The 15,911-nt window shown below is 28.8% G+C and overlaps 2 protein-coding genes across 3 annotated transcripts; one reads left to right on the top strand and one right to left on the bottom strand.

Moving 5' to 3' along the window:
- Positions 1-3,499: 3,499 nt before the first annotated feature.
- On the bottom strand, positions 3,500-11,968 carry LOC119605558 (larval cuticle protein F1-like). 2 transcript variants are annotated; one of them, XM_037958747.1, is made up of 2 exons: positions 9,979-11,968; positions 3,500-4,041 (listed from the first exon to the last, which is right to left on the bottom strand). In XM_037958747.1, the coding sequence occupies exon 1, from the start codon at positions 11,907-11,909 to the stop codon at positions 10,215-10,217; it is 1,695 nt and encodes a 564-aa protein (XP_037814675.1). In that variant the 5' UTR covers positions 11,910-11,968; the 3' UTR covers positions 3,500-4,041; positions 9,979-10,214. The 2 variants fall into 2 exon arrangements, with proteins under 2 accessions (XP_037814675.1, XP_037814677.1); XM_037958749.1 differs by lacking the exon at positions 9,979-11,968 and adding an exon at positions 4,139-4,358.
- A 3,460-nt stretch (positions 11,969-15,428) lies between these two features.
- On the top strand, positions 15,429-15,911 carry LOC119605554 (cuticle protein 16.5). The gene has a single exon (XM_037958743.1). The coding sequence runs from the start codon at positions 15,484-15,486 to the stop codon at positions 15,799-15,801; it is 318 nt and encodes a 105-aa protein (XP_037814671.1). The 5' UTR covers positions 15,429-15,483; the 3' UTR covers positions 15,802-15,911.

The following is a 15,911-nucleotide window of genomic DNA, read 5'->3' as shown; positions in this document are numbered from 1 at the left end:
TAGATAGATAGTAGATAGATAGATAGATAGATAGATAGATAGATAGATAGATAGATAGATAGATAGATAGATAGATAGATAGATAGATAGATAGATAGATAGATAGATAGATAGATAGATAGATAGATAGATAGATAGATAGATAGATAGATAGATAGATAGATAGATAGATAGATAGATAGATAGATAGATAGATAGATAGATAGATAGATAGATAGATAGATAGATAGATAGATAGATAGATAGATAGGTAGATAGATAGATAGATAGATAGATAGATAGATAGATAGATAGATAGATAGATAGATAGATAGATAGATAGATAGATAGTAGATAGATAGATAGATAGATAGATAGATAGATAGATAGATAGATAGATAGATAGATAGATAGATAGATAGATAGATAGATAGATAGATAGATAGATAGATAGATAGATAGATAGATAGATAGATAGATAGATAGATAGATAGATAGATAGATAGATAGATAGATAGATAGATAGATAGATAGATAGATAGATAGATAGATAGATAGATAGATAGGTAGAGTAGATAGATAGATAGATAGATAGATAGATAGATAGATAGATAGATAGATAGATAGATAGATAGATAGATAGATAGATAGATAGATAGATAGATAGATAGATAGTTAGTTAGTTGGTTAGTTAGTTAGTTAGTTAGTTAGTTAGTTAGTAGTTAGTTAGTTAGTTAGTTAGTTAGTTAGTTAGTTAGTCAGTTAGTTAGTTAGTTAGTTAGTTAGTTAGTAGTTAGTTAGTTAGTTAGTTAGTAGTTAGTTAGTTAGTTAGTTAGTTAGTTAGTTAGTTAGTTAGTTAGTTAGTTAGTTAGTTAGTTAGTTAGTTAGTTAGTTAGTTAGTTAGTTAGTTAGTTAGTTAGTTAGTTAGTTAGTTAGTTAGTTAGTTAGTTAGTTAGTTAGTTAGTTAGTTAGTTAGTTAGTTAGTTAGTTAGTAGTTAGTTAGTTAGTTAGTTAGTTAGTTAGTTAGTTAGTTAGTTAGTTAGTTAGTTAGTTAGTTAGTTAGTTAGTTAGTTAGTTAGTTAGTTAGTTAGTTAGTTAGTTAGTTAGTTAGTTAGTTAGTTAGTTAGTTAGTTAGTTAGTTAGTTAGTTAGTTAGTTAGTTAGTAGTTAGTAGTTAGTTAGTTAGTTAGTAGTTAGTTAGTTAGTTAGTTAGTTAGTTAGTTAGTTAGTTAGTTAGTTAGTTAGTTAGTTAGTTAGTTAGTTAGTTAGTTAGTTAGTTAGTTAGTTAGTTAGTTAGTTAGTTAGTTAGTTAGTAGTTAGTTAGTTAGTTAGTTAGTTAGTTAGTTAGTTAGTTAGTTAGTTAGTTAGTTAGTTAGTTAGTTAGTTAGTTAGTTAGTTAGTTAGTTAGTTAGTAGTTAGTAGTTAGTTAGTTAGTTAGTTAGTTAGTTAGTTAGTTAGTTAGTTAGTTAGTTAGTTAGTTAGTTAGTTAGTTAGTTAGTTAGTTAGTTAGTTAGTTAGTTAGTTAGTTAGTTAGTTAGTTAGTTAGTTAGTTAGTTAGTTAGTTAGTTAGTTAGTTAGTTAGTTAGTTAGTAGTTAGTTAGTTAGTTAGTTAGTTAGTTAGTTAGTTAGTTAGTTAGTTAGTTAGTTAGTTAGTTAGTTAGTTAGTTAGTTAGTTAGTTAGTTAGTTAGTAGTTAGTTAGTTAGTTAGTTAGTTAGTTAGTTAGTTAGTTAGTTAGTTAGTTAGTTAGTTAGTTAGTTAGTTAGTTAGTTAGTTAGTTAGTTAGTTAGTTAGTTAGTTAGTTAGTTAGTTAGTTAGTTAGTTAGTTAGTTAGTTAGTTAGTTAGTTAGTTAGTTAGTTAGTTAGTTAGTTAGTTAGTTAGTTAGTTAGTTAGTTAGTTAGTTAGTTAGTTAGTAGTTAGTTAGTAGTTAGTTAGTTAGTTAGTTAGTTAGTTAGTTAGTTAGTTAGTTAGTTAGTTAGTTAGTTAGTTAGTTAGTTAGTTAGTTAGTTAGTTAGTTAGTTAGTTAGTTAGTTAGTTAGTTAGTTAGTTAGTTAGTTAGTTAGTTAGTTAGTTAGTTAGTTAGTTAGTTAGTTAGTTAGTTAGTTAGTAGTTAGTTAGTTAGTTAGTTAGTTAGTTAGTTAGTTAGTTAGTTAGTTAGTTAGTTAGTTAGTTAGTTAGTTAGTTAGTTAGTTAGTAGTTAGTAGTTAGTTAGTTAGTTAGTTAGTTAGTAGTTAGTTAGTTAGTTAGTTAGTTAGTTAGTTAGTTAGTTAGTTAGTTAGTTAGTTAGTTAGTTAGTTAGTTAGTTAGTTAGTTAGTTAGTTAGTTAGTTAGTTAGTTAGTAGTTAGTTAGTTAGTTAGTTAGTTAGTTAGTTAGTTAGTTAGTTAGTTAGTAGTTAGTTAGTTAGTTAGTTAGTTAGTTAGTTAGTTAGTTAGTTAGTTAGTTAGTTAGTTAGTTAGTAGTTAGTTAGTTAGTTAGTTAGTTAGTTAGTTAGTTAGTTAGTTAGTTAGTTAGTTAGTTAGTTAGTTAGTTAGTTAGTTAGTTAGTTAGTTAGTTAGTTAGTTAGTTAGTTAGTTAGTTAGTTAGTTAGTTAGTTAGTAGTTAGTTAGTTAGTTAGTTAGTTAGTTAGTTAGTTAGTTAGTTAGTTAGTTAGTTAGTTAGTTAGTTAGTTAGTTATAGTTAGTTAGTTAGTTAGTTAGTTAGTTAGTTAGTAGTAGTTAGTTAGTTAGTTAGTTAGTTAGTTAGTAGTTAGTTAGTTAGTTAGTTAGTTAGTTAGTTAGTAGCAGATTTGAATCTTTCATGTTGAACAGGAAAACATAACCTTAACTGTTCCCCCTGGTCAGTTATTTGGACACCGGGATATTACTGTAGTAGGTGAAATTATACGGCTAATGATTGTGGAATTTATGTATCAGATATTCATGTAATCATATATGCGTATTAATGTATTAAATACGAGAAAAATAAGAACTAAAATTGAAAAGAGCCTCAGTTCTATAACAGCTATTGAAAGTCACGATCTCTGTACCATATTTTGAAATCATTTTTCTGCAACCGCTTCGGAATGGTTCTCAAAAATTTCATAATTTTAAGCTTATAGAAGCAAATGGTACTAATATTTTTCTTAGATTTTTTTTGGTCCGAAAAAACACTTACTGGGTTGTATGGGGCATGTAAATTCCAAAATAATGTAAAAAATTTTTTAATGGACCAAAGCAAATATGGCACTTCGTAGACCAAAAATATTTAAAAAAAAATTAAAATTATTTCTTCCATAATCAGCTCAAAATTACGGAATTCTTTAGATCCATTTCGAAATGTTGGCAGAAAAGTGGTTTTGAACATATTGTAGTACTAAGAGCAATCCAGTGTAGAGGAAACTGATGCCCTTTTCAAAAAAACTGTTTGATGTTTTTCGTGATCACGACATTGAAATATATTCCTACAGAAGATTCTTAAAAAGACAGTTCCTCGGGACACTCTTTGAACATCATTATTTGTTAAAATAAAAATACAACACAAAATTTATCTAATAATAGTATTTCAAATGCATATATTTTCTTTTTAACTTCATTTTAAAACTATAAACAAATATTTTTTTAAAAAAATAAAACAAAATTTTTTTAACAAAACCGTGAAAAAGAAAACTTTAAAAATAAAGCATCTTTTCCATTATGTAAAAAATCACAAAGTCCAGTCATTACAAAAAGTAATCCCGTTCCATTTAGAAGACAGTGGTGTAGGCAGCGGCGGAGTAAGGATAGTAAGAAGCATAAGGAGCAGCATAAGCGGCAGCTACGGGAGCAGTGTAGGCAGCAGCTACGGGGGCGGTGTAGGCGGCGGCAACAGGGGCGGTGTAGGCAGCAGCAACAGGGGCGGTGTAGGCGGCAGCAACGGGAGCTACAACGGGGGCAGTAGCAACACCATTGTAGTTGCGGGCAACATATTGAGAGCTAGTAGCGGTAACAACACCAGCAGGAGCGGCGGCTACAACAGGAGCAGCAGCGAAAACCGCGGGTTTGGCATAGGCGGAGCACACCAAAGCGAACAAGGCAATGAAGACGGACTGTAAAGGGAAATAAAAAGGATGTTATTAAGTGTTTTGTTTAATTAAAAAAATTGAATTTTTTTAATTCTTTTATCAAATTAAAATAAGTTCCTACCAATTTGAACATTTTGTTGGGATTTTGTTGTGTTTACTACTTTTAGAAAACTATACTAAAACAATGCTACAACTCAGGCTTTTATAGTCAAATTATTTGGTCTTGGTTTTCGCTGATAGAATAATTTAATTTATTTTTATTATTTTTTTAATAAAACTTGAAGATGTCCGCCAAAAAAACAATTTTAAAAATTTTATACAAGTACAATTTTAATAAATTTAAATGTGAATATCTATCTATGCATGCATGTGTTTAGTATGCGATTACGTTCTATAAACCCTATTTTTGTATTTGTCTGATTTCCATATAAAATTCATACGCCGGCAATTTTTAGTTGTTGTCTTTTTAATTTTTTTTATTTCTAAATGGTCTTGAGACAATTCGTCTTCCAATTTGCTTTTTTTAATCATTGCCAAGTTTTTAGTACTCTACGATTTTTTACAGCTGTTGGTGGGCCAAAAAATATGAAATAATTTTAAAATAAATTAAAATTTTATGCGAAATTTTCATACACTACACTAAATATTGATTATTGTATTCCTCAAAAATATACACTCAAAAAAAGGATTGAGTAGTCCCCGTACTCAAACCAATCCCGAGCGGTGTCACAACTACGATAAGTACGGTTTTACTTAAATCAAGTACAAAATACTTGATTCAAGAACGGAGCTGTTCACAAAACCTAATTTAAGTATTTTTTGGATCAAGTGGGTACTTGTTGTACTTATTTAGAAAATTTTCGGTTAAATTTAAACTTGATTAAGATTAAGCAGATTATTTTAAAAAACTTCCCATTAACAATTTTTTATTTTATATAGATATAACCCCTGTCCTCAATAAACATCTATATCCGGTGAAGTCCAAGATTTGTTAACTTCTCAACTTAATTAAGTTAAACAGTGTAGGGTATTCTGATAACTTTTAATTGTTTAAAAAAAAAAATCACTCCAAATTAAAGCATGCTAACCGGCAGTTTTGTTTAAATAAAATTTTTTTGTTTGATGCAGTATTAAAGTTTTGACAATAATTAAATTTTGTACACGTACTAAAACTGTTGGGTCGCATGAATCATTAAATAAATAATATTGATTTATAATATATCACATGGATTACAGAAAACTTAATTAATTGGATACTATGGCAAAAACGAAAATGTTCATTATTGAAGTTTGTAAGAATTTGAAAGTGAAATAAATTGTATTTAGCGATTTGAGACAAATCTTTGGAACAGTTCAAAATCTCTTATAAAAAAAAATTTATTATAGTATTTAATGGAAAATTGAAATTTTTAAATAGCACTACTAACTTATAACAAAAATGGTACGTTTTAAGTTTTAAAGTAGTAAATTAATTTTCCGTAAGACTCTAGACTAGAATGTAGGCTAGATTATAGACCAGGCTACAAGCAAGACTACAACTAGATTATATACTGGAGTATTTATTAGACTATATAGTTAGACTACACTGTAGACTAGACCATGGACTAGACTATTGACTAGACTACACTGTAGACTAGACCATGGACTAGACTATAGACTAGACTATCGACTAGACTAGACTAGACTAGACTATAGACTAGACTATAGACTAGACTATAGACTAGACTATAGACTAGACTATAGACTAGACTATAGACTAGACTATAGACTAGACTATAGACTAGACTATAGACTAGACTATAGACTAGACTATAGACTAGACTATAGACTAGACTATAACTAGACTATAGACTAGACTATAGACTAGACTATAGACTAGACTATGACTAGACATAGACTAGACTATAGACTAGACTATAGACTAGACTATAGACTAGACTATAGACTAGACTATAGACTAGACTATAGACTAGACTATAGACTAGACTATAGACTAGACTATAGACTAGACTATAGACTGGACTATAGACTAGACTATAGACTAGACTATAGACTAGACTATAGACTAGACTATAGACTAGACTAGACTAGACTAGACTAGACTATAGACTAGACTATAGACTAGACTATAGACTAGACTATAGACTAGACTATAGACTAGACTATAGACTAGACTATAGACTAGACTATAGACTAGACTATAGACTAGACTATAGACTAGACTATAGACTAGACTATAGACTAGACTATAGACTAGACTATAGACTAGACTATAGACTAGACTATAGACTAGACTATAGACTAGACTATAGACTAGACTATAGACTAGACTACATACTAAACTATAGACTTTTCACGTATTAAACAAATTCTTAGGGTTGACTTTTTGCTTCAACTTTATATTTAATCTTAAATTAAAAAAGAAAACAACTGAATTATTTGTTCGATAATTGCACAATAAAATGGAACTAATTTATTTAATTCTATTGACACTATCATTATCCAATGGTTATATTTTTTATACAAAAAGTCACAACTTTTCCATATAAACATTTTTAAATTGTCCACATAATCGTTGTTACCAATTAAATTATACATATAGAACATATAACGTCAGGCTCATAACAAACCATAATGAGATTAAACTATTGGTGATATGTTCTCATCATCAGCAATTCCAATAAAATATGTGTATTATATAAAATATATATAGATAAACAATAAGCACATGTCCGGCAGTTTTTCACGGTATCAAGGCCTCGATTTTAGACAGATTTTGTTAGAACAAAATAACATAGTAATGACTTGTACTTAATCAAGAACATAATTTTACATTACTACTACATACCGTCTTTATTACTTAGAAGGAGTTAAGTAATGACTTGACATTTTGTTTTAGAAGGTTTTTTTTCACAAAAACTAAATAAATATTTTTTGATGAAAACTAATAGTATCAAAACTACTTACTTAACTTCTTATTTGCAGGCGATCGTATTAAGTACTTATATAACTCCCTCTTTGTAAGCGAACGTTATAAGTACTTGCCTCCAGTGCCTTCATTATGTTAAAATAATGCCTTAAAATGCTATTGATTAAGTATAATTTTAACATTTTAACCAATTACTTTGAAATGCAAGTTTTTGCTTGGTAACTAGTTACCTTTATGTAGCTATTTAATGAAGATAGTAATCAATTGTTATTTTTGTGTACCAAAGTCATTTTCAACAGTTTTTTTTTGTCAAATGTAATTTATTTAAATTTCATTTCTGCATTTATAACCAAAGTCTGTAAGTGGTTCCTAAAGTCGCTTAATGGGGATAATCCTTTTAATGGGGATAGTCCTTTAGAACTATAGGTACATAGAATTATTGTAACATTTTAACCAACTGACACATATAAAAAGATTATATATTATAAACCAAATTTTATCATATAATTTGATTTATAAGCAATGACACAAAACTAAATTTTCCGCAACAAAAATTTTGCTTTAATTATGAAATGTATTTAAAAAGGAATTTTAATTGTTTTTTTTTTAATTTTAATAGAAAATTTAAAATTTTATACAGTCTCTTTTTTCATTATATGTCCAGAGTACAAATTGTCTACCGTTGTCAGGTGTTTGCATGTAAGTTGCAACAATTGTTGCATTTGTTACCAGCCTTTACAGACAAAATGTATGTATTTATGTTTGTATGTGTGTTTGCCCAATTAAAATATTAAATTTAATTATTTCATTAATGTTTGTTTATTTTCTCATAATTGTATTTTGTCAATTGTATTTTATTTTTTTTTTTTTTTTGTCAAAATTCAGACAAACATATTTTTTCCATTTAAACGGAGTCTTAAAATATAACTTGGTAAAAAGGATGTAAAAATATTACATATTTGTAATATGTTATACAGTAATGTTCATAAAAAGAGCACAAAAAAAATTTTGGAAGATATCTTCTATAGAATGTTTTGGATATTTTCAGTGTTTTTAAAATTTTTTCTTTTTTTATAGAAAAATGTTGCTCTTATATTCCATATGAAACATTTAAAAGAATTTTTTTAGAGTCTGAGAGAGACATTTTTTATTAAATATTTCTTCTCTCCATAGAAAATTTTTATACAAATTTTCTGTTTTTAAAGTGTTTTCTTAAGACAAATGTTTGCTCTTAGAGCCTGTGAGAAAATTTCCAGAGAAAAATGTTGCTTTTATATTCTATATGAAACTTTTAAACGAATTTTGTTCTCATAACCTAAGAGAGACATTTTTTATTTAATATTTCTGCTCTTCTATAGAGAGCATTTCTGTTTGAGAGAGTCATTTTCTATAGAAAATGTTTGCTTTCTGTTTCCGTGAGAGATATTTTCTATGCAAAATTTTTGCTTTTAGTTTCTGAAAGAGACATTTTCTATAGAATATTTACAGATACATTTTCTATAGAAAATTTTTAGTTCTCATAGTCTGAGAGAGTCATTTTCTATACAAAATTTTTGTTTTCAGTTTCTCAGAGTCTGAGAGAGGCATTTTCTATAGAAAATGTTTGCTCTCAGTTTCTATAGAAAAATTTTGCTCTCAGTTCTCAGAGAATCATTTCCTATAAAATTTTTTGCTCTCGGTTTTTGAAAGAGACATTTTCTATAGAAAAGTGTTGCATTCAGTTTCTAATGGAGTCATTTGCTATAGAAAATTATTACTCTCAATTCTGAAAGAAACATTTTCTATAGAAAATTTTTGTTCTCAGTTTCTGAGAGAGACATTTTCTATAGAAAATTTTTGCTTTCAGTTTCTGACAGAGAATTTTGTATATAATATTTATAGATATATTTGCTATGGAAAATGTTTGCTCTCAGAATCTGAGAAAGATATTTTTCAAAAGAAATTTTTTGGTTCTCAGAGTCTGAGAGAGATATTTTGAATAGAAAATTTTTGGTTCTCAGAATCTGAGAGAGACATTTTCTATAGAAAATATTTGCTCTCAATTTCTGAGAAAGACATTTTCTATAGACATTTTTTTGCTTTCAGTTTCTGAGAGAGATATTTTCTATAGAATATTTATAGATATATTTTCTATATAGATATTATCTATAGACAATTTTTCTCTCAGAGTCAGAGAAAGATTTTCTTTATTAAATTTTTGAGAGAGAGAGAGTGAGAGAGCCATTTTCTATGGAAAATTTTTGATTTCTGATTATAAAATTTTCTTAGTTTCTGAGAGACATTTTCTATAGAGAAATTTTGCTCTCAGAATGTGATAGAGACATTTTCTATAAAAATGTTTGTTCTCAGTTACTTAGAAAATAGAAAATTTTTGATCTCTATTTCTAAGAGAGACATTTTCTATAGAATATTTTTACTCTCAGTTACTGAGAAATACATTTCCTATAGCAAATTTTTGCTGTCAGTTTTTGAGAGATACATTTCCTACAGAATATTTTTGCTCTAAGAGTCTAAAAGAGATTTTCTGCAAACTACCTTTGAACTCTGAGAGTCTGATAGAGATCTTCTACAGATAATGTTTACACAGAGAGAGAAGGAAATATACACGCCAGGTACCAAATTGACACCAAAGAGTTTATAATTTTTCAATAACATCCGTTGTCAAAGTATATACATACGTACGACAACACTATGTAATGTTAACAACGCAACGTTGTCAACGTTGACAAACAATCCGTTGCCAATAGTGAGCTTACCACGTTTGTTAACATTTAGACAACTAATGTGTATACAATTACATAGTGTTGTCGTACGTATGTATATACTTTGACAACGGATGGTATTGAAAAATTATAAACAGTTTGGTGTCAATTTGGTACCAGGTGTGTATATTTCTTTTTCCCTCTGTATAGGTTCACATATTTCGATAAATTTTCTCTCAGTTACTCAGATCATGTTTCATGTGCTAATCATTTTCCCACCACTGTCATAATAATTAAAAATAATTACTTACTATTTCGGTTAGTACCCACCTTTGTTATTAGACAGAAATTATTTACACTGCTTTGGAAACATTTAGACACTCTAATTACTAATTAATCCAAACTTAATGATGATAAAAATATAATAACGTCTATATTAATCGTGATTATTTATGATGAAATTTGTCTTGGTCAGCAGTAAACTTAAAAAAACAAACGTTAACATGGAAAAGACCAACTGACGCACACACACATATATATATATATAAGTAGAGCAGAGGGAGATTTTATTGTTCCACTAGAGTATTGGTAGTGGCATTCGAATGAAAGAGTATTGAACCACCACGACGTTGAAAATATTTCGCCCGTTGTGTGCGCCAATATTGTACAGCTGTTACGATACACACGGCACACAGAACCGTTATAAAGCATGTCAGTGTGATGGACATGATTAGCAAATGCTTGTGCATTTTTTGAGCATGCACGGCCATGGTATCCATAGATTGTTGTAAGATCTGTTGGAAATTTTTCGATGACTCGAGATCATGTTCAGCCTGTTGCAGTTCATCTTGAACATGACTAATACAGGTAACATCACGTATATGTGTGGTCTCCTGGGCTGAGTCATCATGTTCTATATGCAAATTGGTGTAATCGGTTAATTGAGGTTTGATGAGCAGCCAGTGTAGGTAGGAACAGTTGAAACGATTGCGTGATATACCCAATTCGGCCAGTTGGGGAAAAGCCTTGGCAAAAGTGTATTTTCCTTGAATCTCAGTAAGATTATTGGCATCCACATAAAATGATCTTATGTTAAGATTGGCGGGCACAAAAATATCCAAATTTAAATCTGTTAAATTGTTGTAGGACAAATCTAAACTGTCCAGCAAAACTAGTTTGGCAAACATGCCAAAAGTTAATTTCTTTATGCCAGTAGCTTTTAAATTCAATACCGTTAAATGCTGCAGATTTTGAAAGGTACTAATATTGGGGGTACCCACAGGATTATACGATAAATCCAATTCGTTTAAATGTGTTAGCAAAGTAATATTTGTTATATCGCTTAAGTTATTACTGCGCAATAAAAGTACATTTACTGATTGTCCATTGTATACATTGACCCTTGAAATGGAATTATTTATGGCCGATAAAAAGTTGGTGCCATTCACCACCAATGACGTCAATCTATTCGAATCTAAATCCAATTTCTTGGTTATGGTTTTATTGCATAAATTAAACTCTTGCAGTTGATTACGAGCCAATATCAACACTTCCGGTCCATAGGAATGTTGAAATGTCTGGGGATCAAAAGATTTCAAACGATTGTTGGCCAAATTCAAATCTCTTATATGTCTTAGATGATAAAATACTTCCGGTTTAATAAATTCCAATTGATTATTATCCAAGTACACAGCATCCATGTAGGTATTTTCAAAAAATAAATCCTCTGGTATAACCGACAATTGATTATTGGACAGTATAACTTTGTTCATATTGGTCAGACCGCGAAAAGCTAAAGTGCCCAAAGTGTGCAACTTATTATAACTCAAATCTAAACGCATTAAATTATGAGCTCCCACAAATACCGAGGTATTGATTTTCTCTATATGATTGTGACTCAAATTCAACGTTGTCAAGGTACTGGCCGAGGTAAAGGTATTACGTGATATATCCTCTATTTCAGTATTCGAAACATCTAAAGTTTTCAAAGTACTAAAAACATCAAACAATTTAGCGGGTATATCCAACAGCACGGAATTGTAAAATTTCATAAAATTCGTTTGATTGGCCTTGACATAGGGTGGTATTTTAACATTTTGCGAATGCGTTACTTGAAAACCCGATACCGTACAGAATTTTTCCATGCCCCCGATATTTGTATTGTATTCATCACATTTTAATACTATATCCTCAGCTTTGCTCAAGGATATAATTATAGCAATTAAAATATAAAATTTTAAAAATATTTTTATAATTTTCATTTTTTTTTCTTTCTTTATATTACTCCCGTCTAATTGTTAATGCGATTTAATACGACCGTTTCTTCTTTACAACTGAATGAAATATTTATTTTAAAAGGAACTCTTTCGTTTTAATTCTTTATTTAAAAAAGTTTTATCTATTTAGTTTTGTTATGTTTATTAAAAATATATATTTTTTATTTTAATTTTTGATAAGAATTATTGCAACAAAATGTCTTAAAACTGTAAAATACTAGGGTCTGTCCGAAGCTCAAGTTAATAATCATTCATTAAACAACTACTAAGTAAAAATTTTTACTTAACAAACTATGGGGCCCAGCTAAAATCAGCATAGAATATGTATACTCAACATTGATTACTGTAATCAAACCCAAACCTTAGTCTGAAATTAATTTTTTGTTTGTCTCGAACCAATATGCATTGAAGTGCATAAAAAAGTCGTTGCATTCAAACTACAGTTCGCTGACTTATTTTTATGTCACAGTTTTTTTTTTCTGATTTTTCGAACAGTGTATTCTTGAGACTGAACTTTGTCAATAAAATATGAAAAAAAAACATTTAAAAATTAAATGCAAATTGAAATCCAGCCGCTTTATTTGCATATAATTTTATGCTGATAACAACTAAAATTTTAAAGATTTTTATACTCTACACCACTATAGTGGAGAGGGTATAATACGTGTGTGCTGATGTTTGTAACGCATAAAAATATTGGTCCTACACCCACCGATCGACTTGGAATCACTTTCTGAGACGATTAAGACATGTCCGTCCGTCCGGCTGGCTGTGCGCAAGCTACAGGCTACAATCTTATAGATATTTTGCCACAAGGACGATGCCTATTGAAAATAATTGCAATCGGTCCATTATTTCACCTAGCCCCCATACAACCTTACCTTCCGATTTAGGGTTTTTAACTCATAACTACGTCAAATATACTACTATCTCACCAAAAATTTTCATAACTAATTTTATAATGATCGGCCCTCGTTTGACCCTAGCCCCCATACAAACCCCCCTTTAAAAAATAACTTAAACGTCCATCAATAAATACATCGGAATAATGGTAAAATGCATCTTGATGAAAAATACAGGGTATCATATAGTCGGCCATGTCCGACTATATTTTCCTACTTGTTATGAACAGTTTTCTTTCAGCATTTCCATGTATTAGACTACTTCCAATAATTATAAAAAATTTATCCATGTGCTGATAGAAAAAATTCTAATATGAACCTAAAATATTCTGTAGAAAATTGGTGCTCAAATTTCTCTCAAATCTGAGAAAAAAATAATTTACAGAAAATTATCTCTCAAAACTGAGAAAACATTTTCTATAGAAAAATTCTCTCTGATTTGACAGTAACTTTTGTAAAGACAATTTCTCTCTAATTTGATAGAATAATTTTCTATATAAAATTTCTCTCTATTTGAGAAAATCGTTTCCTATAGAAAAATTCTCTCTTATTTGAAAGAATCATTTCCGTTGGATAATTTCTTTCTAATTTGAGAGAAATTTTTTCTATAGAAAATGTCTCTCTAATTTGGGAGAAACATTTTTTCTATAGAAAATGTTTCTCTAATTTGAGAAAAACTTATTTCTCTCCAGTTTGTGCTAAACTTTTTCTATAGAAGGTTTCTCTCTAATGAAAGAGAAAAATTTTCTATATAAAATTTCTCTCTAATTAAAGAGAAACATGTTCTATAGAAAATTTCTCTCTAATTTGAGAGAAATGTTTTCTTTACAAAATTTCTTTCTAATTTGAGAGAAACTTTTTCTATAGACAATTTCACTCTAATTTCTATAAAAATTTTCTATATAAAATTTCTCTCTAATTAAAGAGAAACATGTTCTATAGAAAATTTCTCTCTAATTTGAGAGAAATGTTTTCTGTATAAAATTTCTTTTTAATTTGAGAGAAACTTTTTCTATAGACAATTTCACTCTAATTTTAGAGAAATCTTTTCTACAAAAAATTCCTTTCTAATTCGATACAAACTTTTGCTATTTAAAATTTCTCTCTAATTTGAGAGAAACACTTTCTATATAATTTTCTCTCTAATTTGTGAGAGACTTTTTCTTTGGAAATTTTTTCTCTTATTTGAGAGAAACATTTTCTATAGGAAGTTTCTCTCTCTGATTTTAGAGAAACTTTTGCTATAGAAAATTTCTCTCTAATTTGAGAGAAATACTTTCTATATAAAATTTCTCAAATTTCTCTCAAATATGAGAGAAATTTTCTAATTTGAGAGAAACACTTTCCATATAAAATTTCTCTCAAATTTGAGAGAATTTTCTAATTTAAGAGAATCATTACTTTCTTATTTCAAATTCTACAGAAAATTTCTTTCAAATCGGAGAGAATTTTTTTTTTAATTTGAGAAGAAAATTTTTATAGAAATAATCTTTCTAAATTTCTCTCTAATGTTTAAGAGATCTTTAAGAGATATTTGCTATAGAAAACTATAGAAAATCGCTCCAAATTCTAAGAGCAAAATTTTCTTTCTCTTAGATTCTGAGATCAAACATTTCAAAGAAATTAAAATTAAAACAAAATTTTTATAGGAAATTTCTCTGACAGAGAGAGATAAAGTTTTAAAAAATTCTTAGAAAATCTAAGAGCAAAACTTTCTCAAGGAAATTACTCAGAAAATCAGGAGTAGTTTAATGCCTTTATTCTTTATATAAGTATATTTTATCAATATATTTCAATAAATTTCATTATTCTTTAAATTTTCTACCCCATCACTTTAAAATGCCTTCTTTATCTAAATCTCCACTTGAGTAAACAGTAAATCAAAAATAATTTTCATAATCCTCAACCAAAACAAAAAGAAAGTTTTAACAGACATTTCTTCATTTCCGGTACAAAGTAAATAAATAACAGAATTTATATAAAGTTCTTTTTTTTATACTCATAAAAAAAGAGACCTTGAAAGAAAGATATAAATAAATACACATATGGAATCTTTTTTTAATACAAATAAAAATTATATAAAAAAAAACACAAATAAATTAAGTAAAATAATTGATAAAAAAACACTATACATAACAAAAACTAATAGGCTACTGTGTTACTTACTTTTAAAATAAAGAAAAAAATCTAAAGAAGGAACGTATGTATTGAACGTGACTGGAATTGAAAATTTGCATTAAATAGTTTTTTTGAAATTGTTGTTATTTTTTTTAATTTGTTTAAACTAAAGTTGATTTAATGCCAAAACATTAAACTGTCTTTAAATATTTTATTATTATTTTTGAATTTTTTTGTGTTGAAGCTCATAATGTGGGGGTTTTTTCAAGGAATTCTCTAAACATAACAAATGGACTGACTGTCCATCACCACCACCACCAGCCAAGTATTTACATAAAAACATTCATACATATATGTAGAAACAACAAGGTTCTTTTGCTTTAAGTACTAAAATAACTACAACAAAAAAATTGGTATATTTTGAAAAATACCAATTTGAAATTGTTTTGCTATATAATGACCACTAAATTGTGTGATTATCACAGTTCAATTTGTTTTCTTTTGCAAATCACAACTAAATCACAAACATTAAAATCAAAATGTTCAAATTCACCGCTATTGTCTTGATGGCCATCGTTGCCTGCGTTGCTGCTAAACCCGGTGTTGTTGCTCCATTGGCTTATACTGCTCCTTTGGCTGCCAGCGCTGTTGTCTCTCAGGAATATCATGGTAACTTTGCTGCTCCCTATGTAGCTGCTGCTCCTTACGTTGCTGCCGCTTCTCCTTACGTAGCTTCTCCCTATGTTGCCTCACCATACGTTGCCTCACCATATGTAGCTGCTCCTTATACCACTTATGCTGCTGCCTCTCCTTACGTAGCTGCTCCCTACACTGCTCCTCTTTTGTTGAAGAAGTAAATATAAATTGACTGTTAACGATTTGTTTGTTGTATTCGATACTCAGGAATGTTTTTTTTTTGTAGTAAATTTTATTAAATTAATAAAATAACAAAAATTGTTATAAAAAC

This window comes from Lucilia sericata, unplaced genomic scaffold, assembly GCF_015586225.1.
Source record: "Lucilia sericata isolate MDLA Ls3-8-SP2 unplaced genomic scaffold, ASM1558622v1 Contig000496F_arrow, whole genome shotgun sequence".
NCBI classification, from domain to species: Eukaryota; Metazoa; Arthropoda; class Insecta; order Diptera; family Calliphoridae; genus Lucilia; species Lucilia sericata.
The sequence above is the reverse complement of the archived record's forward strand: the minus strand, read 5'-3'. Positions and strand labels throughout refer to the sequence as shown.

Coding starts and splice junctions, on each gene's coding strand:
- LOC119605554 (XM_037958743.1), top strand. CDS start 15,484: ATGTTCAAATTCACCGCTATTGTCTTGATGGCCATCGTTGCCTGCGTT.
- LOC119605558 (XM_037958747.1), bottom strand. CDS start 11,909: ATGAAAATTATAAAAATATTTTTAAAATTTTATATTTTAATTGCTATA.